At 55.0% G+C, this 26249-nt stretch overlaps 1 protein-coding gene across 1 annotated transcript; it reads right to left on the reverse strand.

The window, feature by feature from the left end:
- On the reverse strand, positions 1-26234 carry LOC145535795 (granulocyte-macrophage colony-stimulating factor receptor subunit alpha-like). The gene is made up of 14 exons (XM_081564124.1): positions 26180-26234; positions 24774-24940; positions 21057-21144; positions 17914-18056; positions 16131-16257; positions 15887-16016; positions 13865-14049; positions 11814-11947; positions 10450-10473; positions 8405-8540; positions 7416-7509; positions 5961-6036; positions 1462-1565; positions 1-1339 (listed from the first exon to the last, which is right to left on the reverse strand). The coding sequence occupies exons 1-14, from the start codon at positions 26232-26234 to the stop codon at positions 1147-1149; spliced, it is 1656 nt and encodes a 551-aa protein (XP_081420250.1). The 3' UTR covers positions 1-1146.
- Positions 26235-26249: the final 15 nt, after the last annotated feature.

Below are 26249 nucleotides of genomic sequence, written 5' to 3' on the forward strand. Positions count from 1 at the left end.
ATAACAACAGTTTTTAAAGGCTGTATGCAGTTTGTTACAGTATTGTTCTGCTTAATGTTCTGGCTTATTGGCCTCGAAGCACATGTGATCTTAGCTCCCGGACTAGAAATCAAGCCCACACCCTCCCTGTACGGGAAGGCAAAGTCTTCACCACTGGACCGCCAGGACAGTCCCTGGGCTCTGATTTTTAACTTACTCATAAACCCATCCCTGTCAACCAGAGCGTCCCGGGGTCCAAGCCCATCTTCAGCCAGAGCTGACGCCTGAAGAGAAGCCGATCTTTCCGAGTCCAGCCCGCTCACAGCCAGAGCTGGGAGGTCTCCAGTCACACCCGCCCCCCCCCAACCCCGGTGATCACAGGTGGCACCTCGTCCCGGAGACCCGCTGGGGTGACCGCACGGCCTATCTCGCGGCTGCAGGCTCCGCGGCCACAGCGATTGCAGGCATTTTTCATCTGATTCCATGACCTCATCTTTCTCTATTTTCTTGAAACTCCGCAAGCGTTTCACAAGACGCTCTTCCTGAGCGCTGCGCCAACCCCAAACGCATAAGTTTCGCAACGAGATCTTACCCGCGGCTTCTGTCTCTTGCGAAACGCATCTTTCTCCGTAGCGTGGACTTGGGACGGGCTCACGGTGTTTCCGGGAAATCGGAGCTGAGTGTCTCTGCTTCTAGCATTGCTGGCCGGCAGCCCGAGCGTGAGATAGCTGTGTCTAGGAGACGGGTCCCTCCTGGACGTGGTTGGAACCCAGCAAGATGCTTCATGTGTGGTTGTCGAGAGACGCAACGCAAGAGAATCGCGCTCAACTGGACATCTTCCATCCTCATCCTGTGTCTGCTCCCTTCGCCCGAAAAACGGATAGAGGCCGTTGATTCACTTGGAGAAGCTTGCTCACTTTCTCCTAAACCCTCCGTCATTTTTCAGGTTGTCTGCTTGGCTGGCACCCTTCAGTTCAGTTCAGTTCAGTTGCTCAGTCGTGTCCGACTCTTTGAGACTCCACGCACTGCAGCCCGCCAGGCTCCTCTGTCCATGGGATTCTCCAGGCAAGAACACTGCAGTGGGTGGCCGTGCCCTCCTCCAGGGGATCTTCCCGAACCCATGGAGACCAGACACCCCGTTATTTCTTCGTCCCCAAGTCTGTGCTGTTATGGGCAAGTTCGGTGCCCATCTTCACAGGGACAACCTGGACCAGAGTTTGAGCCGGACTCTGCCAATATCCTCACCCACCTACGGGGCACATCTGGGCGACGGGCTGGTGGCTGGTCCCTCCTGCAGCTGGGAAAGGTGTGTGTGGCGGTGGCCAGCAGGCGGGGAAGCAGGCGGACGATGTAGCAGAGGCTGAGGCAGGGGGATCGGACGGCAAGCGGTGGGAGAGTCGAATCAGAGTGCTCTCAGTGGCTGCGCAGAGGACGCCCAGAAGGGATGTTTCTGTACAGGTTGGGGGCTGGGGCTGGACCTACCATCTTGGCTGGTCCGCTAGCCAAAGACTGGTTTCCTCCACGGTGAAGATGTCCTCGGGGTCCTGGGAGGCTGATGGTGGGTGGCCTCCGCACGAGGCCGTCTCCTAGAAGAGAGGACGCAGCACACAGGTGAGGCCACACTCTGTGGAGTCCCTGGTCCCCCCAATCAGTGGTACTCGTGATGGCCAGAGGGTGGAAAGGGCCCATGTATCCACGGGTGGGTGAGTGGATGGATTGGTGGATGATGGATGGATGGATGGGTGGATGGATGCTGGATGGATGGGTGGATGGACGGATGATGGATGGATAGATGGATGGATGGATGGATGATGGATGGATAGATGGATGATGGATGGATGATGGATGGATAGATGGATGATGGATAGATGATGGATGGATGATGGATGATGGATGATGGATGGGTGGATGGATGGATGATGGATGGTGGATGCATGGATGCATGTGTGGATCGATGGATGGATGATGGATTGATGGACGGATGGATGATGGATGGATGCATAGATGAATGGATGATGGATGGATGATGGCAGATGATGGCAGATGATGGATGGATGATGGATGGATGTTGGATGGATGGATGGATGGGTGGATGGATGGGTGGGTGGATGGATGGATGGATGATGGATGGATAGATGGATGATGGATAGATGATGGATGGATGATGGATGGTGGATGATGGATGGGTGGATGGATGGATGATGGATGGTGGATGCATAGATGCATGTGTGGATCGATGGATGGATGATGGATTGATGGACGGATGGATGATGGATGGATGATGGCAGATGATGGATGGGTGGATGGATGGATGATGGATGCATGGATGATGGATGGATAGATGGACGGATGGATGGATGATGGATGGATAGATGGATGATGGATAGATGACGGATGGATGATGGATGGATGATGGCAGATGATGGATGGGTGGATGGATGGATGATGGATGGTGGATGCATGGATGCATGTGTGGATCGATGGATGGATGATGGATTGATGGACGGATGGATGATGGATGGATGATGGCAGATGATGGATGGGTGGATGGATGGATGATAGATGGTGGATGCATGGATGATGGATGGATAGATGGATGGATGGATGGATGATGGATGGATAGATGGATGATGGATAGATGACGGATGGATGGTGGATGGATGATGGCAGATGATGGATGGGTGGATGGATGGATGATGGATGGTGGATGCATGGATGCATGTGTGGATCGATGGATGGATGATGGATTGATGGACGGATGGATGATGGATGGGTGGATAAACAGCACGGGGTCCACCCACACAGTGGAATATTACACAGCCACGAAGATGAGAGAAGCTCTGACACAGGTTACAACGTGGATGGACCTCAAACACACGATGTTCCCTGAGAGAAGCAGACACAGGACACATTGTGTGTGACTCCATTCATAGGAAACTTCCAGAACAGGCAAATCCACGCAGACAGCGCTTGGCTTTGTGGTTGCCAGGGACTGGGGCAGGCAGGGGAGAAGTGACTGGTGATGTAGACAGGGTGTCCTTGGGGGCAATGAGAATGTTCACGATCCAGACAGAGCTGATGGCTGCACAATGTTGGGAACTTGCTAAATGCCCCAAACTGTTACTTTAATGGGTGGATTCTACGGCATGTGAGTGAAACCTCAATAAAGCTGTTTTTTTTTTTTTTTTTAAAATAAAGAATGAACACATCATGGGTACAATCATCTCTGAGATGCCTGCAACCCACGTGGAGGGATGAGTCTTCGCCGGCTCCTGGGGAATCAGAGAGAGACAGCTCCCTATTTTGAACAGACCCTCCCCTGTCTTGGCGTTACCTCTCGTGGACCGCACGCCCCCACCTCGCCGATGTGCCCAGACCCCAAGCATGGAGGTGACCAGAGGGGTCAGTGGCCTGGGGAGCCAGGTGGGTGGCTGACTGAAAACTTGGGGACCCCCACTCCCCCAGTTTAGGTAGTGGGTGATCCTGGCTGGCCTGAGGCTGAGCGTCAGCGCTGGGGGTGGTAAGTTCACAATTCCACCCTCCAGGAAATGAGGACCCTTGATGTCAAGCCACTGAGTCCCACACAGAGGACCATGCATTTGAAGGACCTAGGGTTCGCCTGTGCAGGGTAGGAGGCTTCCCAGGTGGCACTAGTGGTAAAGAACCCGCCTTTCAATGCAGGAGACCTGGGTTCTATCCCTGGGTGGGGAAGATCCCCTGTAGGAGGGCATGGTAACCCACTCCAGCATCCTTGCCTGGAGAATCCCATGGACAGAGGAGCCTGGCCGGCTACGTTTCAGAGGGTCGCACAGAGTTGGACACAACTGAAGCGACTTAGCACGCATGCACGCATGTGGAAGGCAAGGGGGTGAGGTCAGCACGCAACCTCTGGAAGGTTCAGATGGTTGACAATCTGTGGCTTCATCTCATTATCTCAACAGCGCTAAGCACGGTGAACCACGGTCACGCACAGATCAAGAAATGCAAAATTCGGTTTTGGGGTCAACGGGCTCCACCGAAGAAGCCCAGGGGCACTGGAAGAAGGGGGGGGGGCTTCCTGGGGAAATGGCTTTGGGCTCAGAACACAAGCCATGCTTTTTATGGGCATCTCTGCTTTCTCACGGGTGCGGAGGCACGTGTGTCGATGGGAAGATGAGGTCAGGGGCGCAGAGCTGCCCCCGGGAGGGTCCCTGCCTCCAGCCACCACGGGGTGGGGGAGTGGGTGGGGAAGGTCATGTGTCACACAGGCGCCCTCCAGCCAAATTCAGCATCCACCCAGGAGCGCACACGGGGAGTCTGGATGGGAAATGCGGTCTTTGCAGACCTCACTCCTGGAAGATCCCAAGGTGAGCATCACGGTTTCCATGGAGACCCCAGAAAGGGACAAAAACAAAGCTCTGAGGTTTCTCACATGGAGATAAGTCGCCCTGTGGCGGTTTCTCTACTTCGCTGCAGACACACCTGTAGGTGCAGACAGCTGGGCACCCGTGTCCCCTCCACTGCACGAGCCCTCGGCCCTGCCCTCCCCGCCTCTCCCCTCCCCGCCCCTCCCCTCCACTCCCCTCTCCTAGGCCCCCCCCACTACCCTCCTCTACTCTCCCCCTCCCCGCCTCTCTCCTCCCCACCCCTCCCCTGCCCTCTCCCTATGCCTGCCCTATGCCCGTCCCCTCCACACTCCCCTCCATGCCCCTCCCCTGCCCTAGGCCCCTCCCTGCTCTACGTACCTCCCCTCCCCTCCCCCTCCACGCCCCTCCCCTGCCCTCTCCCTATGCCTGCCCTAGGCCTGTCCCCTCCCCTCCCCCTCCACGCTCCTCCCCTGCCCTCTCCCTATGCCTGCCCTAGGCCTGTCCCCTCCCCTCCCCCTCCACGCTCCTCCCCTGCCCTAGGCCCCTCCCCACTCTAGGTACCTCCCCTCCCCTCCACGCCCCTCCCCTGCCCTAGGCCCCTCCCTGCTCTACGTACCTCCCCTCCCCTCCCCCTCCACGCCCCTCCCCTGCCCTCTCCCTATGCCTGCCCTAGGCCTGTCCCCTCCCCTCCCCCTCCACGCCCCTCCCCTGCCCTAGGCCCCTCCCCTCCCCTCCTCACTCCCCTCCACGCCCCTCCCCTGCCCTAGGCCCCTCCCCTCTTCTAGGTACCTGCCTCCCCTACACCTCCACGCCCCTCCCCTGCCCTAGGCCCCTCCCCTCCCCTCCCCTCCCCTCCACGCTTCTCCCCTGCCCTAGGCCCCTCCCCACCCTCCCCTCCCCCTCCACGCCCCTCCCCTGCCCTAGGCCCCTCCCCTGCCCTAGGCCCCTCCCCTCTTCTAGGTACCTGCCTCCCCTACCCCTCCACGCCCCTCCCCTGCCCTAGGCCCCTCCCCTGCCCTAGGCCCCTCCCCTCCCCCTCCACGCCCCTCCCCTGCCCTAGGCCCCTCCCCTCCTCTAGGTACCTCCCCTCCCCTCTCCCTCAACGCCCCTCTCCTGCCCTAGGCCCCTCCCCTCCTCTAGGTACCTGCCTCCCCTCCCCCTCCACGCCCCTCCCCTGTCCTAGGCCCCTCCCTGCTCTAGGTACCTCCCCTCCCCTCCCCCCTCCACGCCCCTCCCCTGTCCTAGGCCCCTCCCCTCCCCTCCTCACTCCCCTCCCCTCCCCTGTCCTAGGCCCCTCCTCGCTCTAGGTACCTCCCCTCCCCTCCACGCCCCTCCCCTACCCTAGGCCCCTCCCCTCCCCTCCCCCTCCACGCCCCTCCCTTGCCCTAGGCCCCTCCCCTCCTCTAGGTACCTCCCCTAACCCTCCCCCTGCTCCCCCCTCCCCTCCCCTCCCCCTGCTCTCCCCTCCCCTCTACACTCCCCTCCTCTCCCCTGCCCTCCTGGGGGCACTGACCTTCCCAAGCCGCCCGCAACGCCGCTGCCGCAGAGCACGCTCGCCCCCCCACCCCCGCGTGTCCGAGCGCCCGTCTCTGAGCCCAGGTGGCGCCTGCCCGGGAGGGAGGCAGCCTCCCTCACCTCCTGCAGGAACGAGCCGGTGAGTTCGTGCTTCACCCGCGGGATGGGCGGAAACAGCTTCTTCTTCAGGGAGAACCTGTCGGGAAGAGACGGGAGACGCTTGCGGCCCAGCCTCAGAGCTGCGAGGGGGTCTGTCCTGTCCGAGTGCCTCCGGCCCCGTGGCAAGGCCGGGCCTGCGTGTGGCGCGGCCAGCCTCAGTGGTGAACGCGCTGCCCGAAGAGCTTTCCCGCCTCGCCCGGGGCGCGGTGAGGACCTGGTGCCCACGTGGCTGGCACTGGCCACCGTCCCGAGCTGGAGGGTCGGTGCTAGGGGCGCCCCCATGGGTCTAGGCAGGCAGGCCGGGCGTCCTGGGGACCGGTCACTGCCTGACGGAGCTGCTCGCCTCAGCCCCGTCTGCGGGGCGGGCCCGCGAGGACAGACAGCTGAGACAGGAGACACTGTCCCCCGCGAGCGAGGAGCCCTGGACCCCAGGCCCCACGCCGCAGCCAGAGCGGAAACCCAAAGGCAGGCGGCCACGGGACCTGGACGTGCCCGGCTCCAGCCACCCCACCAGCCTGTCTGCGCAAACTCGCTGAGCATGTGACCTCAAGACCCTCCAGGGGCCTGAGCCCCTCTGAGCGCCCCAACTGTCCCCCCTCCAGCCCCCCGAGCCTCCTGGATGCCGTACAAACACCACCAGGACATCCCCTGTCCTTGTGTGCGTGCGCGCGCGCTAAGTCGCTTCAGTCGTGTCGGGATCTTTGTGACCCCATGGACTGCAGCGCGCCAGGCCTCCCTGTCCATCACCATCTCCCAGAGCTTCCTCAAACTCGTGTCCGTGGAGTCGGTGATGCCATCCAACCCTCTCACCCTCTGTCGCCTCCTTCTCCTCCCGCCTTTGGTCCTCGGAGACTGGGAACCCAGGGCTTGTAAACGGGCGAGCAGCTCGCTGCCTCCCTCGTGTGGCAGCTGTGGCCATAGCCGGGTTCCACCACCTCCTCCGTTGAGCCAGGAGGGTGCCCCTGGGAGGCATTTCTGCATTGTGACGCCAGGGACTGCCCCTAACTGGGGCGCTCGCTTTGCCCAGCCACGTGCTCAGGACCCATCTTCCAGAGAGGCTTGTGTTCTCTGCAGAGACGCCTGGCCTCACCTCTCTCTTGGAAGCCTCTTTTTAAAGTTCACTCCTTCAGGCACAAAATCAAGAGTGCCTTTGGCACCAAACAGGCAACCCCCAGGAACACTGGAAAATTAAATTGTGCCGTGACTCGGACCCACGACAGACCAATGTCGAAACACGGGCCCCTTAGTAACAGCCACTCCCTGTCCCCATCCCCTCCACCCTGAGCAACCTCCAGGCTGCATTCTGAGTCTGGGATTCTGGCCACTCCGTGGGGCTGCAGTGACAGGCGTGGGCTCTTTTGTGTGTGGGTTCTGACGTGCCATTTTCGAGTTTATTTAAGTGTGTGTGTGTCTCACCTTTTACAGAGGAACATGACGGCCATGCCAAACAAAACCGCGGCCCCCACCGCCAGCCCGATCGAGACCATCAGGAAATTCGTCTCTGGGACACCTGGTGGGCAGACAAGCAGAGGGTCAGGAGTGACTGGAAGGTCCGCTTTGCACACATCGGTCCTGCCCGCCCATCCCTGGCGTCGGACGACAGGGCGGGGGACGTGGTGGGGGAAGCAGGGCCGGAGAGGAGGAAGGGGGAACTTCCAGACAGAGGGACCCCAGGGAGGTGAGAAGGATGGCACCAAAGAATCTATTTTTGTGGGATCCTGTGCCCACCACACCCCACTGTATGTCACTGTCCCCCAGCCAGTCCATCCTAGAGGAAGTCAACTCTGAATGTTCATTCGAAGGACTGGCGCTGAAGCTGAAGCTCCAACCCTTTGGCCACCTGATGCTGAGAGCTGACTCATTGGAAAAGACCCTGATGCTGGGAAAGATCAAAGGCGGGAGGAGAAGGGGACGACAGAGGATGAGATGGGCGGATGGCATCACCGACTCGATGGACATGAGTTTGAGCAAGCTCTGGGAGGTAGTGAAGGACAGGGAAGCCTGGCGTGCGGCAGTGCACGGGGCCGCAAAGAGTCGGGCACAACTGAGCAACTAAACAGCAAATCTCCCCACCTCCCCCCTTGCCACTCTCAAAAGATGATGCACCAATTACTTTTCCAGGAAGGCACAATTAATACTGCACAATGCCTTCCTGGTCAGTGGATATTAACTTTCAGTTCTGCGCTGCATAGCCAAAGGAATGAATGCATAATTGTGAAATGTCAAGGGCGAGAGAAAGAGGTGTGTGTGAGCAACTGAACAATAAAAATGAAGGTGAACTGGTTTGAAATAAAAGAGAAACTGTAAAAAAAAAAAAAAAAGGAGGATCGGACAGCAAAGGAAAGGTCATTCCTATCCCTCCCCAGGCTCATGTCAGGATCCACGGGTGTTTCTGGGGGACTCACCGAAACGGTGCGTGGAGCTCCACTCACTCCAGATTTGAAACTGCACGTGTTGCACCCTCATGCGGATGGTGTGCTCTCCTGTCACGCCAGAGCTGGGCAGTCTGTACTCATTTTTCCATTGTCTGCTTAGAAAAACCTTGGACAGTAAAGAGGACCTTGTGACGGCCACAAATACCAGACTGGAAACACGGAGAAGGCGGAAGGTGTGCCCCCGACAGCTGGAGGCACAGGGGACCTGCCGCCTCTGGTCCATCCCTCCCAGCCCACTGTGGGGGCCCTAAGGGGCTTTGCTGTCTCGCCTCCGGGGCTCCCATCACTTCATGGCAAACAGGTGGGTAGAAAATGGAAACAGTGACAGACTTTATTTTCTTGGGCTCCAAAATCACTGCAGATGGTGACTGCAGCCATGAAATCAAAAGACGCTTGTTCCTTGGGAAAAAAGCTATGACAAACATAGACAGCAAATTAAAAAGCTGAGATATCACATTGCCAACAAAAGGTATGTGTAGTCAAAGCTAGGTTTTTCTGGTCATCATGTATGGATGTGAGAGTTGGACCATAAAGAAAGCTGAGCACCAAAGAACTGATGCTTTTGAACTGTGGTGTTGGAGAAGACTCTTGAGAGTCCCTTGGACTGCAAGGAGATCCAACCAGTCCATCCTAAAGGAGATCAGTCCTGGGTGTTCATTGGAAGGACTGATGTTGAAGCTGAAACTCCAATACTTTGGCCACCTCATATGAAGAGCTGACTCACTGGAAAAGACCCTGATGCTGGGAAAGATTGAGGGCAGGAGGAGAAGGGGACGACAGAGGATGAGATGGTTGGATGGCATCACTGACTTAATGGACAGGAGTTTGAGCAAATTCCAGGAGATGGTGAAGACAGGGGAGCCTGGCGTGCTGCAGTCCATGGGGTCACAAAGAGTTGGACATGACTGAGCAACTGAGTAACAACAACAGTCAAGGCTCTCAGCTGTCCGTCTATGTCCGTGTGTCCTGCAGGGCCCCCATGCCCTTGGGATGTGGGCTTGTGGTTATTCTGAGTCTACACAGAGAGGGGACTGTGTGGTCCAGTCATTAAGACTCTGTACTTCCACTGCTGGGGATGCAGGTTTGATCCCTGGCCCGGGAACTAATATCCCTCGTGCCTCGCGGTACAGCCAAGATAAATAAATAAAACAAAAATGCTTTAAAAAATTTGTTGAAAGAGAAAAAAAGGGAAAGGATTCTACACACAGGACTCGGGGTAGGACAGGTATATTTCAGGCACAGCAGGGCTCAGATGCCTGTGAATGCCTCACCCACACTCGGACACTGGACAGTCCTTTTCCTACCGCTGGAGGTCAGAGCAAGGCAGTCCCTGGACGACACCTGGGCTCTCCTGGGACCTGCAAGTCTGGAGAGGCTGGGTGGTCAGGGAGGAGAGGGGGGCCTGGCCTGGGGGCGCCTGGTGGCCACAAGGATCTGGGGCTGAGCTCCATCCAGAGTCTCGAGGGGAGGGTCCTCCCCGCCTCTTCCGGCTTCTGGGGGCTCCGGGCGGCCGTCCCTGGGTGGGTGGCCGCCTCCCTCCCGTCTCTGCCTGCGTCTCCACGTGGCTTCTCCTCTGTGTCCGTGTCTCTCTTCCTTTGGCCTGTCACTGGGTTTAGGGCCACCCCCATCCAGGAGGACCTCATCTCAGACCCTTCACTCCATCACCTCTGCAGAGACCCTGTTTCCAAATAAAGTCCTGTTGTGCGGCTCTTGGTGGACCTGACTTCTTGGGGGACCCTTTCAGCTCACTACATGTGCCCTCAGAAGGTGCAAGGAGGTCCATTCAGGACCACGATGTTATTCCATCCACGAGGAGGGTGACACCAGGCTGCTTGAGCTGAGTCAGAGGCATCTGGGAAACCACAAATTCTCCATCGGTCCCCAGAGCCTGGTGACCCCTAAACGGGGACACAGAGGGACCCGGGGCTGAGCTGAGTGCCCTGCCCGCCGAGGGCGGGGCTCTGAGCATCTATGACCCAAGCCCGGATGTAGCAGAGAAAGGAAGGCATACTTACGGGCTCTCTCTTAGAAAAGCTGCCCTGTAAAGAGAGAGCAAAGGAGAGATGGTAAGTGCCTGTCTTTATGGCTTTGTCTGCAAACGCGAGAACCCCCTGGGAATCCCACGAGGGCTGTGAAGGTTATTTTAAGCTGGAGATAATGGCGATTCCACAGATGCAGGGATTTAAAAGAGGCTTCTTGGAGTTTTCTCTTATCAAGCTGAAAGCAAAAAGCTTCTGGGAGTGAGTGCTAAGTCGCTCAGTCATGTCTGATTCTTTGTGACCCCATGGACTGTAGCCTGCCAGGCTCCTGTGTCCATGGGGTTCTCCAGGAGAGAATACTGGAGTGGGCTGTCATTTCCTTCCCCAGGGGATCTTCCGGGCCCAGGGACTGAACCTTGGTCTCCTGCACTGCAGGCAGATTCTTTAACGTCTGAGTCACATACTCCATGGGATTCTCCAGGCAAGAACACTGGAGTGGGCTGTCATTTCCTTCTCCAGCAGCAACCCTGGTGTGCTGGTGGTTAGGACTCTATGTCTCCACCGCTGAGGGTAAGGGTTCTATCCCTGCTCGGGGACAATGACCACAGAAGGTGTGTGGCCAAAAAGAAAAAGAAGGAATACATTTTTTTTACATTTTCCCCCCAGAGAAGGTTTTCTCTCCTCTTGCTGCCTTTCCTCTATCCATCTGGGAAGGAAAGATGCTAACTTCTGGTATGTGAGCTTCCTGCCGGAATGAATGAAGGCTGATTTATTTTTTTGTTGGGGCCCCTGCTCTGAGGGAACTTGCCTTCCAGCGGGGAGGAAGGCAGACAGCAGACGTGGATGAAAGCCCTAAACGGAACCTCTAGAACCACGAAACGCTGAGACTCACACACCAGCACCCTCTTTATGACCTCGGGCGCTGCAAACCGGTTTCCTAGGTACGACCGCCAAGAGCGTCGACAACAGAAGAAAAAAAAAAAAGTTCGTGAGTGAACAACGGCAGAAATGAATGAGGACGGACTTCTCTGGGGAGGTCCGCGGTTAACGCTCCGCCTGCCAATGCAGGAGACGTGGGTTCGATCCCCGGTTCAGGAAGATCCCGCGTGTCTTGCGGCAACTAAGCCCGTGCATCGAAACGACTGACCCTGAGCAGCCCCCGCTGTCTGCAACTAGAGAAGAAGGCCACGTGTAGCGACACAGACTCAGCGCAGCCAAAAATAAATACAAATTTTTAAGAGGAATGAGCGGCAGTTTTAGGACAAAGAGAGTACAGGAGGAAGCACAGAAGAGACGCGTGAGGCAAAGAGGGGCCTCCGAGAGTGAGGCGGCTGGACCCCAAAGCGAGCGGAACAGAGGGGAGGCAGTCCGTGTTTCTCCACGAAGGGTCAGGTCCTCACCATCTTCTGGATGTCCAGTGCGTAATGCAGGACGCTATTGGACAGGCTGTATCTGATCGCGGGGGCATCCCAGCGAATCATGTAATGCGATCCGTTGTCCCTGACCGTGATGTTCGCTGGCGGGTTATACTTTTCTGAGAAGAGACCCAAACAGGAAACAGGGTTAACAAACCTGCAACCCACAGGAGTCAAGCGGCTGAGAGGCGGCGGAAGGACATTCCCCGGGCACCTGGTCCTATGTCGGTGTTGTTGCATAAAACCAGACAAAGCCTGAATCTGGAGGAAGCAAGACCTCAGGTCGGCTGAGCGTGCATGCTGGGCTCGTGGGCTCCTGGCCGGGTCCCCCGCCCTCTGTCTCTACCTGGCAGAATCGCTGGAGCCCCAGGCAGAGATGCTGGCATGCGAGCTAAGTCGCTTCAGTGGGGTCCGACCCTTTGTGACCCCGTGGGCTGTAGCGCCGTGGGGCTCCTCTGTCCATGGGGATTCTCCAGGCAAGAATACCGGAGCGGGTTGCCATTAGGACAATAGTGTCTGGGTGCATCCCCTGCCTTTTCCAGGATATCACATAAGCAGGAAGTAGAGTCACCCAGCACATACATGGACCAACCAAGCAGCCAGACTTGGTGTCAAGTCTTGGAGTCACTCGAGATTCCCAGGGGGCTCAGTGGTAAAGAATCCTGCTGCCAATGCAGGAGACTCGGGTTCGATCCCTGGGTCAGGAAGATCCCCTGGAGGAGGGCATGGCAACCCGCTCCAGTGTTCTTGCCTGGAGAACCCCACGGACAGAGGAGCCTGGCGGGCTACAGTCCGCGGGGTCGCAAAAAGTTGGACACGACTCAGTGACTAAGCCACCAGCACCATATGTCTTTATCTGTCTGAATTAGTTCACTTAGCATAATAGCCTCCAAGCCCATCCATGTTGTTGCAAATGGCAGAATTTAATTCTTTTTTTAAGGCTGAGCAGTATTTCATTGTGGGATCCCCAGGTGGCGCTAGTGGTAAAGAACCCGCCTGCCAATGCAGGAGACGGAGACGTGGGTTTGATCCCTGGCTTGGAAAGATCCCCTGGAGGAGGGAACGGCAACCCACTCCAGTGTTCCTGCCTGAAGAATCCCATGGACAGAGGAGCCTGGTGGGCTACAGTCCATGGGGTCGCTGACAGTCAGACACGACTGAGGCGAGTTAGTATTTCATTGTATATATGTACTGTATCTTTTTTATCCATTCACCGGGTAATGAACCCTTAGATGGCTTCCTTATCTGGCAATCGTCAACCACGCTGCTATGAACATTGGGGTTCGTGTTATCTTTTTGAACGAGCATTTTCAGTTTTGTGTTTTTGGTGTCTTATTTTTTTAAGATATGTAACCAGCAGTGGACTTGCTGGGTCACATGTTAGTTCTGTCTTTAGTGTTTTGAGACACTTGTACACCGTCTTCCACACCTCCACGCAGTTTGTACAAAGAGTCAGACACGACTGAGGGACTAACCACACGCACCCCTGAAGTCACCCACGGGCCCAACGCAAGGTAAACACAACGGCCCAAGCAGCGAAGGGTCTGTCTGGAACCAGACTCTTTGGCGTTGGAGAGTCCCCCAGAAGGACACTAGGTCCCCTACACAGAGAGGAATTCCTTTCCAAGACTGCGTCCGTCAGTCCAATTTGTTCACCTTCGACTCGAGAGTACACACCCCACCCCTCTCTGCACCTGTGGTTGTTGTCCAGCCGCTCAGTCGTGTCTGACTCTCTGCGACCCCGTGGACCGCAGCACGCCAGGCCTCCCTGTCCATCACCAGCTCCCGGAGCTCGCTCAAACCCACGTCCATCGAGTCGGTGATGCCATCCGACCGTCTCATCCTCTGTCGTCCCCTTCTCCTCCCGCCCTCGATCTTTCCCAGCATCGGAGTCTTCCACCCCAAATATCGATCCCGCCTCTTGCTGAGGCCAGTCTGGAACCCAACGCCACAGTCTCCAGACAAATGCAAACGCCATGAAGCAGACGGCCAGCAGAGGAGCAGAGGCATACCAGGGGAGCGAGGGACCGTCTTACCCAGGCTGGGGCCGTTCACGCTAGGAGAGTCCAGAAACTGGATGTCCGTGTCGCTACTGGTTCCGTTCACCAGGAAGAAGTAATCGTCTGTGGCGTGGCCTTCGCCGAGCTCGTGGAAGTGGCACGCCACGCGCGTCCCGGCCGAGTCAAGGACGTACTGGTCGCACTCGGACACATTTCCGTGCCTGCGTGTTGAGGTCCAAAAAAGACGCCAAGGAGCAGCTCAGCAGTGTGTATCCTCCTGGGGTGTTCTTGCTCAGGGGCTCAGGCGTGTCCCAGTCTCTGTGACCCCGTGGACTGCAGCCTGCCAGGCTCCTCTGTCCCTGGGATTCTCCCGGCGAGAATACTGGAGTGGGTTGCCATGCCCTCCTCCAGGGGTTCTTCCCAACCTAGAGATTGAACCTGCATCTCTTACATCTTCTGCATTGGCTAGAGGGTTCTTTACCACTGGCACCGCCTGGGAAGCCCACATATATATATGTGGTGTGTGTGTGTGTGTGTGTGTGTGCTGTGTACCTGAAACTACTGTACTTCAGTTCAAACTATACTTCAGTTGTTAAAAAATAATACAAAATTGATAACTTCCTGACACTCTCAGATCACAGGGGCATTCACAGCTCGGAGCGACGAGCCAGATGAAGGAGAAAGGGAGATGGGTGTTTTTCTCCCTGGATGTTTGGACGTTGTTGATCGATGTCCTCGAGTCTCAGAGGACACATTTCTGGACTATGGGACGGGCTCCTGCGTTATCCAGCATTTAGCGTCCGATCCCCTGGAGGAGGGCATGGCAATCCACTGCAGTATGCTTGCCTGGAGAATCCCTGAGAGGGCCTGGGTGGGCTAGAGTCCATGGGGTCGAAAAGAGTCAGACATGACTGAGTGATGAAGCATAGCAAACCTCCAGTGAGGCCTCGGAGCATGGCCCAGCCCACGCTCACCCAGCATTCAGCAGCAGGAGCCTGTGAGTCCCTGCACCATGGGGGCCCAGGGCTCACCCAGCATTTACCATCAGGACCCCTGTGAGTCCCTGCACCGTGGGGGGCCCAGGGCTCACCCAGCATTCAGCAGCAGGACCCTGTGAGTCCCTGCACCATGGGAGGCCCAGGGCTCACCCAGCATTCAGCAGCAGGACCCTGTGAGTCCCTGCACCATGGGGGGCCCAGGGCTCACCCAGCATTAAGCAGCAGGACCCTGTGAGTCCCTGCACTATGGGGGCCCAGGGCTCACCCAGCATTTACCATCAGGACCCCTGTGAGTCCCTGCACCGTGGGGGGCCCAGCGCTCACCCAGCATTTACCATCAGGACCCCTGTGAGTCCCTGCACCGTGGGGGGCCCAGGGCTCACGCAGCATTCAGCAGCAGGACCCTGTGAGTCCCTGCACCATGGGGGGCCCAGGGCTCACCCAGCATTCAGCAGCAGGACCCTGTGAGTCCCTGCACCATGGGGGGCCCAGGGCTCACCCAGCATTCAGCAGCAGGACCCTGTGAGTCCCTGCACCATGGGTGTCCAGGGCTCACCCAGCATTTACCATCAGGACCCCTGTGAGTCCCTGCACCATGGGGGGCCCAGGGCTCACCCAGCATTAAGCAGCAGGACCCTGTGAGTCCCTGTACCGTGGGGGGCCCAGCGCTCACCCAGCATTTACCATCAGGACCCTGTGAGTCCCTGCACCATGGGGGGCCCAGGGCTCACCCAGCATTAAGCAGCAGGACCCTGTGAGTCCCTGCACCATGGGTGCCCAGGGCTCACCCGGCATTTACCATCAGGACCCCTGTGAGTCCCTGCACCGTGGGGGGCCCAGGGCTCACCCAGCATTCAGCAGCAGGACCCTGTGAGTCCCTGCACCATGGGGGGCCCAGGGCTCACCCGGCATTTACCATCAGGACCCCTGTGAGTCCCTGCACCGTGGGGGGCCCAGCGCTCACCCAGCATTCAGCAGCAGGACCCCAGGGAGTCCCTGCACCATGGGAGGGGGCCCACAGCTCACCCACCGTTTAGCATCAGGACCCCAGTTGGCTTACAGAGAGGTCCAGATGTAGAGCTGATACCGCACGTCTGCAGGGGCGGCTGGGCCCCGCGTCCAGCTGCAATTCATGAGTCGGATGTTGTAGATGATGCACGAGAGATTCTGGGCTCCGGAGCCCTCCTTGCCTGGGAAGACAAGACAGCCACATCCTCACCGACAGCCGTGTCATCACAGCGCCCCGCCGGCCACACGGATGCCAGGCGCCGTAGGAACATGCCCAGTGGCCGAGGAGACCTCACCTGGGTTTTTAAAGGTCAGCTGGTGCGAGAACTCCTGGCCCTGAGAGGTGGCGTTCACGGTCAGCGTGGCCCCCATGTGCAGGACAGCGCTGGAAAACGTGCAGAAGTAGGTGTCGTTGTTTCTGACCTGCAAGGGGTAGAAGCGAGAGTAAACGTATAACCTGTGGTGTGGGCATTCCCTGGTGGGTCAGACGGTAAAGCGTTTGTCTGCAAAGCTGGAGACCTGGGTTCCATCCTTGGGTTGGGAAGATCCCCTGGAGGAGGACATGGCAACCCACTCCAGTATTCTTGCCTGGAGAATCTCATGGGCAGAGGAGCCTGGTGGGGTACGGTCCATGGGGTCTCAAAGACTTGACTATGACTAAAGTGACTCAGCATGATGCAGCGCTCCGTTTTTAGTTATGATATAATATTGGTTCAATTCCCTGTGTTGTGTAATATATCCTGGCAGCTTACTGAATCATAGTAGTTTGTTCCCCTTACTCCTTTTCTCTTAGCTTCCCCTTCCCACTTCCCTCTCCCCACTGGTCTCCACTAGTTTGGTCTCTGCATCTGCGAGTCTCCTTCTGTTTTGCTATATTCACTAGCCTGTGGCGTGTTTTAGATTTCACATACAAGTGATAGCATCTATTATTTGTCTTTGTCTGCCTGACGTATTTCACTCAGCATAAGACCTTCCAGGTCCATCCATGTAGCTGCAAATGGCATCTCTTTGTTCTTTTTCATGGCTGAGTAATATTCCATTGCACGTATGTACCACATCTTTATCCATTCATCTGTCAGTGGACACCTAGGTTGCTTCGGTGTCCTGGCCAGCATGTACAGGGCTTCTGTGAACACTGGGGCACATGTATCTTTTCAAATTAGTGTTTTGGGGAATCCCAAAACACGCCCCTTTGGCAAAAAGATTTTTCAGAGCTAAAGGCAATTAAGAATCAATAAATGCAGAACCAGTTGTTATCTGCATAAAAGGAGGTGTGGATTTCCCTCTGTGAAGGTAGCACAAACATCCTATCTTATCCACATCAGGTTGAGGACCTTGATCTTTACCACTCAGATGGGGAAGTAGCTTCCAGGTGACCTCTTAAAAGAACATTTTTCTTTCTTACGCTGAACTGTGCAGCTTGTGAGATTTCAGTTCCTTAACCAGGAATTGAACAGAGCAGTGAAGGCCCAGAGTCCTAACCGCAAGGAGCTTAAGGAACTTAAGGAAGTTAAAGGAAGTTTAACTTGAGGAACTTAGGGAACTTAAAACAATCTTCATCTTCTTCAGTTCCTTTACATATTTCTTCGTCACTCCCCCACAATTTTTCAGCCCCAGAAACCCAAATCCCGTTTTGTCTTCTCATGTTTTTGTAACTCATTACTTTTTGTTAAAAAGCCACAGAAACCCCCTAGTCTGATCGCTTCATTTCTTTTCTGTGAAGCCCCGTTTATGTAAAAATTAGAAATGTCGGGATTTCCCTGGTGATCCATTATTAAGACTCCACACTGGCAGTGCAGGGGGCCGTGGGTTCGATTCCTGGGGGAAGAACTGAGCTGCCATATGCCGTGTGGCCACAAAAAAGAAAAAGTGAATAAACCGGGATGCTTTTTCTCCTGGTAATCTGGCTTTTGTCCACTTCATCTGCAGACCCCCTTCACTGAACCTAAGAAGGTGGAGGAAAGATGTTTTCCTCCCAGCCAAGAATGTTAAAGAGTGAGAGGCTCAAAAGACATTTTACAGGGAAATTCAAGATTGACAAGGAGCAGACCCACAGGACGTGAGCCCGTGAGCACCCACCTGTGGCTCTTGGCTGGTTTCGGGCTCGAGAGGCGTGACTATCGCACATGTTTGCTGAGTCACGATTCTCCGGCAATTCCAGCTTAGTATTTTTTTCCTTGGATCCAGCGTCACGTTAGCAATAGGAGATTCCTTCTCTTCTGCTGTAATTAAAAACAGAACAAAAAAGGACAGTTAGGGAAAATCAGGGCTTCCCCGGTAGTTCAGACGGTAAAGAATCCGCCTGCAATGCAGGAGACTCAGATTCTGTCCCTGGTTCTGGAAGATCCCCTGGAGGAAGGGCATGGCACCCCACTCCAGGATTCTTGCCTGGAGAATCCCGGGGACAGAGGAGCCTGGAGGGCTGCAGTCCACGGGGTCCCAAAGAGTCGGACATCACTTAGCGACTAAACCACCACCAACTTACAAATATATTATGCGAATTTATTGTAATGTATAAATAAATGTATAGTATATAAACATGTTATCTTTACATTATAATATATAAATAAATATATCTTTATATTATTAATTCTGTTATTTCATACATTATATAACATTGTATATGATTATGTTAAATATATTATATAATAAATATAATTATAATAAAAATATATAATATGTATATTTATATATAAGTAAATATAATTGTAAATATAACGCAATATATGAGAGTACAATATATACAATATATATGTGTGTATAATATATGTTACTATATAAGTACAACATAGTGATTCACGACTTTTAAAGGCCGTAATTCATTTGCAGTTATTATAAAACGTGGGACGTATTCCCCGCGTTTCACCATCCATCCTCATGTGTTACCTGTTTTATACCTGACAGCTCCCTCTCCCGCCTCTTATAAACCGCCGCCCCATCTTGCCGCCCGCTTCCGTCTGCACGCCGGGAACCACTGATCTCTCTGCTACGGCTGGGGTCGGCTTCTCTTTAGTTACACTCACTAGTTACTGTTATCTCTTTTCGATGCCACATATAAGTGACACCACACAGTACTTGTTTTTCTCTGGAATTAGCTATTTCATTCTGTTGGGGACCATTTTTTTCCTGTCTTCTATCGAATCTGTTACAACAGCGCTTGTGTTTGACGTTTGGCTTTTTGGCCCCGGGGCACGTGGGGGCCCTTAGCTCCCCAACCAGGGATTGAACCCAAGCATCTACCGTCTCCCGCATTGACAGGAGGGTTCTTTTAGTGCCACCCGAGAAGCGGTGCTGTAGTGATGTCTACCTATCGTAATAATTTGGAGAACCAGAAGGTAATTGTTGGAGAGGATGTGTAGAAGCTGGAACCCTCCACGTTGTCGGCGCAGATGCCAGGCACTGCCTGATGTGTTGGTTTAACTGCGCGGCTGCCCCTTTCTGGGCATTCAGGATGCAGGAGGGGACGGGTGAGTTGTGTGTATGTGTGTGTCTGGGGGTGGTGGTGTGCTGCCTGGAGAGTCCCCTTCGGGCTGGGGACTGGAGTGAAGGCGGGGATGCTGGCGAGGTACCACCTATCAGGACAAGCCTGCCCTGAACGAGATTCTCACCACCCACCTCACCTCCTCTCCTCTTTTCTCTGCTTGACCTTTTCAGGTGCATCTCAGTCTTTTAACTGGGCTCAATAAAACCCTGGCCAGAGACGACCCTGGAAGAAAGGCATGCCCACCTCCCCACTTTCCTAGGAGGAAAGAGCCCACCTACAGCGGAAGCTGGCTCCAAACGGCGAACCCACCGGAGGTCAAGGGTTGTTGTTGCTCAGTCACCCAGCCGCGTCCGACTCTTTGCGACCCCAGGGACCACAGCACGTCGGGCTTCCCTGTCCATCACCAGCTCCCGGAGCTTGCTCAAACTCATGTCCCTGGAGTCGGTGATGCCATCCAGCCATCTCATCCTCTGTCGTCCCCTTCTCCTCCCGCCTTCAATCTTTCCCACTTTCAGAGTTTTTTTTTTTCCCAGTGAGTCGGCTCTTTGCATCAGGTGGCCTAAGGATCGGAGCTTCTCGCATCAGATGATGCATGGTACTTGGTTCTGTCCTGGGGTGAGGTATCTTTCCATCTGAGTGACCTCATTAGTGAGCTGCCTGTGATGCACAATTCTGGTTCTGGGCTTATTTCACAAGAAGAGTGTTATCTTTCTCTGCCCGCTTCACAGAGAGGCTTCCCAGAGGTTTTCAGGGGATTTTGTTTTCAATGATGGAAAGCTGGCCTAAAACTCAACGTTCCAAAAACTAGGATCATAGCATCCCGTCCCATCACTTCATGGCAAATAGATGGGGAAAAAAATGGAAACAGTAACAGACTTTATTTTCTTGGGCTCCAAAATCACAGTGGACGGTGACTGCAGCTGTGAAATGAAAAGATGCTTGCTCCTTGGAAGAAAAGCCATGACAAAACTAGACAGCATCTTACAAAGCAGAGACATCACTTTGCCAGTAAAGGTCCATATTGTCAAAGCTATGGTTTTTCCAGTAGTCACGTACGGATGTGAGAGCTAGACCATAAAGAAGGCTGAGTGCTGAAGAATTGATGTTTTCAAATTGTGGTGCTGGAGAAGACTCTTGAGGGTCTCTTGGACTACAAGGAGACCAAACAATCAATCCTAAAGGAAATCAACCCTGAATATTCATTGGAAGGACTTATGCTGAAGCTGAACCTCCAGTACTTTGGCCACCTGATGGGAAGAGCCGACTCATTGGGAAAGACCCTGATGTTGGGAAAGATTGAAGGCAGGAGGAGAAGGGGACGACAGGGGATGAGATGATTGGATGGCATCACCGACTCAATGCACATGAGTTTGAGCAAACTCTGGGAGATGGTGAGGGACAGGGAGGCCTGGCGTGCTGCAGTCCATGGGCTCTTAGAGTTGGACATGACTGAGCATCTGAACGACAGCAACCCTAATACAGGCAGCAAATCTGACATTCCAGGTGAGTTTGGGATTTGGGGCTGGAGCTGTAGGACTCTCCCTCACCTTTGAGTCCCTGATTCTGCTGAATGATAAAGGTATCCACCTCTAGAATGATTTGCAAGGAGACCCCCTTCACCTCACAGCAGTGGTAGGTACTCCAGGTCACGAGAGACTTTCTCTTTTCAGGGGTTAGGAGGGCGGCAGCCCCCACTACACACGGACCCCCTGGCGTTGGAAGACTCTTAGGCACTTACCCAGGACTATGGAGCATGCTGAGTTCAGGAGTACCAGGAGGCTTACGAAATCCAACAGGACCACCATGCTGCAGACCTGAAACTGGACCTAAACCTCCAAAGAGGAGACAGCAGTTCAGAAAATGGATTCCAACCAAGGCAGGAGGACTTCCTTTTTCGCACAACCTCCAAGGAGTCATTGGGAATCAGAACCTAACTGCTGGAGCCTTTGTGAGTAAGAGAAATGGTAGGCCCAAGGCACTTGGCTCAGGGCCAATATTGCCTCATATCCCAAAGTGGCTACCATGGACCTGCATTTTCATTACATATCCCTTCTTCTCTTCACTGGTGGCCTCACCTCTTCCACCCCTCTAAAGGGCTTTTGGTTTGTTCGTATGTCCCTATTTGGTCAGCAATATTCCATCAGAGCATAGTGTGAGGTTACCATCCTCCTTGTACACCTCTGGGTTACCTGGCATGATCAGATTCCACTTTTCTAAAATTTTTTACTGGAAGATAATTGCTTTACAAAATCGTGCTAACTTCTGCCATACATCAACATGAGATTCCTTTTTAAATTCTGTTTGAAACGCTATCCAAAGCATCAAAAAATTTAACACATATTCATGATGACAAGTCTCAGCACACTGGGATTAAAGAAACATTTTCTGGGCTCTACCCACCCTATTTTTCTCCCCTCAGCCCACTACCACTGGTCCACATTACTGGTGCTGAGAGGTATACTTCGGAGTGGCTAATCAATATTATTTTAAGCTGATCCTCTCTTCAGTGGGTCAGTGAGGGTCAGGAGAGGTGACACTCTCAATGAAAAGAAGGGATGTATGATGAGGATGCTGGATCCACAGCATCTGCTTTGGGGCATGAGGCAACCGTCTGTCCCTGAGTCAAGCACCCTGGTTCTTCCATTTTCTTCTGCTCAAAAAGGCCCCCGCAGGTAGGAACACTCCCAGCAACAACCTAGGGGATAAACCATGCCTTAGGAAGATCAGCTGACTCCTAAATACTTACCTCCCCTTTGAGAAAACTGCTCCTTCCATCAGGGCAGCAAGAAAAAAAAAAGTCTATAAGTTCTAGAATATTCTGATGGAGGTTTTTTTATGTTTGATGATTATAGGGCTGGGTTTTGTGCATTTGAATAGATTTTTTTTTCCCCTGATGTCTTCACAACACTACGAACACAAAGAGATGGGCACGCCCTTGCTGGTTGCACAGAGGTGATCAGGAGGGAAGCTGCAGGTGACCTGCCTGACAATGAGACACCTTTGCAGGAGGAGCTGATAGCAGCCAGGAGGCCACCAACAGTATGGGGCACAAGGACCCTCGGCATTTCGGCTCCTTTTGGGAGGCGGCTACCAACCTCCTTTGGAGACAAATTCATCTCGGTATCCGGGGTAGCCTCCTCTCTGCCCCGCGTCTCAGCAGTGAGCCAGAAGTCTTCCTATTTAGGGCAGACTGAGGCAGGGAAGGACAGACAGGCAGGGAAGGACAGGACACCCCACCGTGGCAGAGTCACAACTCTGCCGTCACGACCCCAGGAGACGTGCTGGGAATCCCCCGCGGGCTCTGCGAACTTCGTTCTGTCCTGACCCTGCAGCATCTGGCGGGTCGTGTCCTCACATCTAAAGGACAGGAAAGCTTGTGCTGTGGACGGATGGCACAGAATGGCAGGCAGGGCTTCAGGAACCCACAGCGTGTGTGCAAACTGGACGCCTCTTCCCTGGCGGGTGGGGAAGAACAGGACATGGTGGCTGGGTGGGGGTTGCATTGGCTGTGCCTTCTCCGTTTTAATAGATTCTGTCCACAAGGAGTGGGGCTCTTTTTATCCACGTGGTCCACACGCCCACGGCCATCTTTTCCACGAAAGCTTCCTGTGGCCGAATCTTGTGCAACGTCCCAGCGTTTGGAGCGGTGTCAGCTCTGCCCACGTTGCTTTCAGGGGGTGTGTGCAGAAGTCCCCCCACATGTCTCTGAGCATCATCACCTCAGCCGCCACCTGTTTCCTGCACATCTCCACCAAATCAACTGCCTCCCGGGCCACTTTTGCTGCAAACGCTCATTTCTTTCCTTCTCCTTTATTTAGCTGAGCTGGGTCTTAGTTGCCACAGGTGGGGCCCAGTTCCCTGACCAGGGACGGAACCCACGCCCCCTGCATTGGGAATGCGGAGTCTTACAGACTGGGCCACCAGTGAAGTCCCAGACCCTCACCTCTTCTGCTTAGTGGCTCAGCCGTGTCCGAGTCTTTGCGACCCCATGGGCTGTAGCCCCGCCAGGCTCCTCCGTCCATGGGGTTTCCGAGACAGGAATACTGGAAGGGGGGTTGCCATTTCCTCCTCCAGGGGCTCTTCCCGACCCAGGCATCGAAGCCACATGTCCTGTGTCTCCTGTGTTGGCAGGCAGATTCTTCACCCACAAAGCCATTGGGGAAGCCCCTCACTTCTTATCCAAGGACAAACATCTCCAGCTGTATTTTTTTTTCCCATCTGTATTTCTAAGTCGCGACGGGGACGCTTTGAAACGTAACCCTAGCATCTTGAGCTCCCCGAAACAAGGAAACGTCATGAAATGAGTCCTGAAGATGGACTCAGCCTGGTACCCATCCCCTTTCTTCCTGCGGTCCCGTGTGTGTGCCTCCTCAGTCACTCAGCCGTGTCCGACTCTGCGACCGCGTGGAGTGTAGTCCGCCAGGCTCCTCCGGCCGGGGAATTTTCCAGGCGAGAATACCGGAGCGGTTTGCCACTTGCTTCTCCACCAAAGGAACCTAAACGTCCCCACCGGCTACAGATGGCTCCCAGATGCTTCGTAGCGAAAGGCACAGACCAGCTTCCTGGGGGACTTTGATGGTGGTCCAGCAATGACAACTCCGCACCCTCACTGCCGAGCATCTGGGTTCTATCTAAGATCTGACAAGCTGCGCGGCCAGGAGGTTAAAACAAAGCTTCGCTTGGCTCTGAGCACAGCCTGGCATCCCCCACCCCTTCTGCTAACTTTCCTGAGGACGGAGTGAACGTGACCTCAGTTTTGCGCCTCCAGGGAAGAGACCCCCCTGGCCCTTGCCGGGAGCCGGATCAGAGGGAACTACGTCCCCACTATGTCTGTGTCTAGACTATGTCTCCCCAGCGAGACCGAAGGGGTTGGGAGTGGAAATCAGTCCCGCGTGTTGTCCTGTGAGAACAAATCCGTCGAGGACTTCATAGCTGAAAGACGCCCCCAAAGGACACGTTTCACAGGTTGATAGCGCGGGCTTCCCGGGTGACGCTAGCGGCCAAGAATCCACCTGCCAAGGCAGGAGACCCAGGTTCGATCCCTGGGTCGGGAAGATCCCCTGGAGGGCATGGCAACCCACTGCGGTGTTCTTGCCTGGAGAATCCCAAGGACAGAGGGGCCTGGCAGGCTACAGTCCAGGGGGCTGCAAAGAATCGGACACGACTGAGTGACTGAGCGTGCGCGCAGATAACAGGGCGTACAGAGGAATCGGACCCCACCAGCCGGTGACTCCTCCCCACGTCCGTCGGAAATGCAGAAGAGTCAGTGTCCACCCTTCTCTTCCTGCAGCTCGGGTGGCGTGACGTTCACCCCAGTAGCTTGTTTTTCCAGCCTCCCCCGGGGTGAGGCCGTCTCTCCACGATTCCGATCTCCCGTCCCATCACTAACCCACGTGGTCAGAGGATCCTACCGGCCAGAGCAAGCCCCCTAAAGATGGGGGAGCCGTCCACTTACCGGTTCGTCAACCTTCTGGATCTTTCTCGCCCAACTGTCCGAATCTGGGGCTCCTTGAAGCCGCTGTCCTGCCCGCCCGGGGTACGTGGCTGGTGGGCAATGCTGGACGCCTTGGTGGCGGGTTCTCCAGCAGGAGAGCCCCCTCAATGCCCTTCCGGATGTAGGATCTGGGGGACAGTTATGAAAAACAGCCTGAGCAGATGGTCATCCGCACGAACACACTCTCTCTGTCTCTCCTTCCCTCCTTAAATGGAGCCTCCCCCAGGTCAGCGATTGCAGAAATAATCTCCTATCAGCGGAGCCTTCCTCATCACTGAGGGACCAGCCGGCTGTTATCATCATCTCAAGGAACAGGAAGTGTCCTAACACAGTCCACGTTCCCTCTCAAGCATGTGGCCTGCCCCTCGGGTTTTTTTTTTTTTTTTGGTTTAATCAGCCTCCTAAGGTTCCTCTTTTAGCAGCAGGGGGCTAGATGGCCACTTGGCTTTCCTGCATCTTCTGGTCGGGGATGGCAGGCTGTTGGGGGTCACCAGGGTGTCAGCTCGGTGTCCCTGTGTTCGGGGAACTGGCTGCTCCTTAGAGCATCCTCCGCGTCCACTGGGAGCTGGTTCCCTTTCCGCTCGGAAGCTCTGCCAGAGGTTGTGACCGGCTCTTGTCAGGGTCTGTGTCCTCCAGGGGCTGGGGGCGGGAAGAACTGAGCTGGCTTTCAGTCCGCTACTCCCTAAGGAATGACTCACACTCCTTGGCTACCAAGCGTTAGTCACTCAGCCGTGTCCGACTCCCTGCGGCCCCACGGACTGTAGCCTGCCGGGCTGTTTCCACTGTTTGCCCATCTATCTGCCATGAAGTCATGGGACCGGATGCCATGATCTTCGTTTTCTGAATGCTGAGTTTGAAGCCAGCTTTTTCACTCTCCTCTCTCACTGTCATCAAGAGGCTCTTTAGTTCTGCTTCGCTTTCTGCCATAAGGGTGGTGTCATCTGCATATCGGAGGTGATTGATATTTCTCCTGGCAATCTTGATTCCAGCCTGTGCTTCCTCCAGCTCAGCGTTTCTCGTGATGTCCTCTGCATAGAAGTTAAATAAGCAGGGTGACAATATGCAGCCTTGACGTACTCCTTGTCCGATTTTGACCCAGTCCGTTGTTCCATGTCCAGTTCTAACTGCTGCTTCCTGACCTGCATCCAGGTTTCTCAGGAGGCAGGTCAGGTGGTCTGGTGTGCCCATCCCTTTATGAATTCTCCGGTTTGTTGGGAGCTACACGGTCAAAGGCGTAGTCAGTGAGGCAGAAGTAGATGAAGAGGGATTGGAAAATGGCTGCTCTGGCCCTGAAGCTCCGGGGTGGCAGGAATTGCAGGCACCTAAGTGTGCGACCTGCCTTAGCCCTGCGGGATGACACGTGGGACCTGCCTCAGGGGAGGAGACAGACGAGGCGCGGAGGCCGTGAAGCTGCCGGTCCATATCCTGTTTCCGCCT

Source organism: Giraffa tippelskirchi, chromosome X (assembly GCF_054371585.1).
Source record: "Giraffa tippelskirchi isolate mGirTip1 chromosome X, T2T-mGirTip1v1.2.pri, whole genome shotgun sequence".
Taxonomy (NCBI): Eukaryota; Metazoa; Chordata; class Mammalia; order Artiodactyla; family Giraffidae; genus Giraffa; species Giraffa tippelskirchi.

What these genes read in the sequence shown, in the direction of transcription:
- LOC145535795 (XM_081564124.1), bottom strand. Translation starts at nt 26,234, where the DNA reads ATGGACCGGCAGCTTCACGGCCTCCGCGCCTCGTCTGTCTCCTCCCCT. An exon ending in GCTGACCTTTAAAAACCCAG is followed by an intron (nt 16,017 to 16,130) that starts GTGAGGTCTCCT and finishes TTGTCTTCCCAG; the next exon opens with GCAAGGAGGGCTCCGGAGCC. An exon ending in CACTGGACATCCAGAAGATG is followed by an intron (nt 10,474 to 11,813) that starts GTGAGGACCTGA and finishes CTCTCTTTACAG; the next exon opens with GGCAGCTTTTCTAAGAGAGA.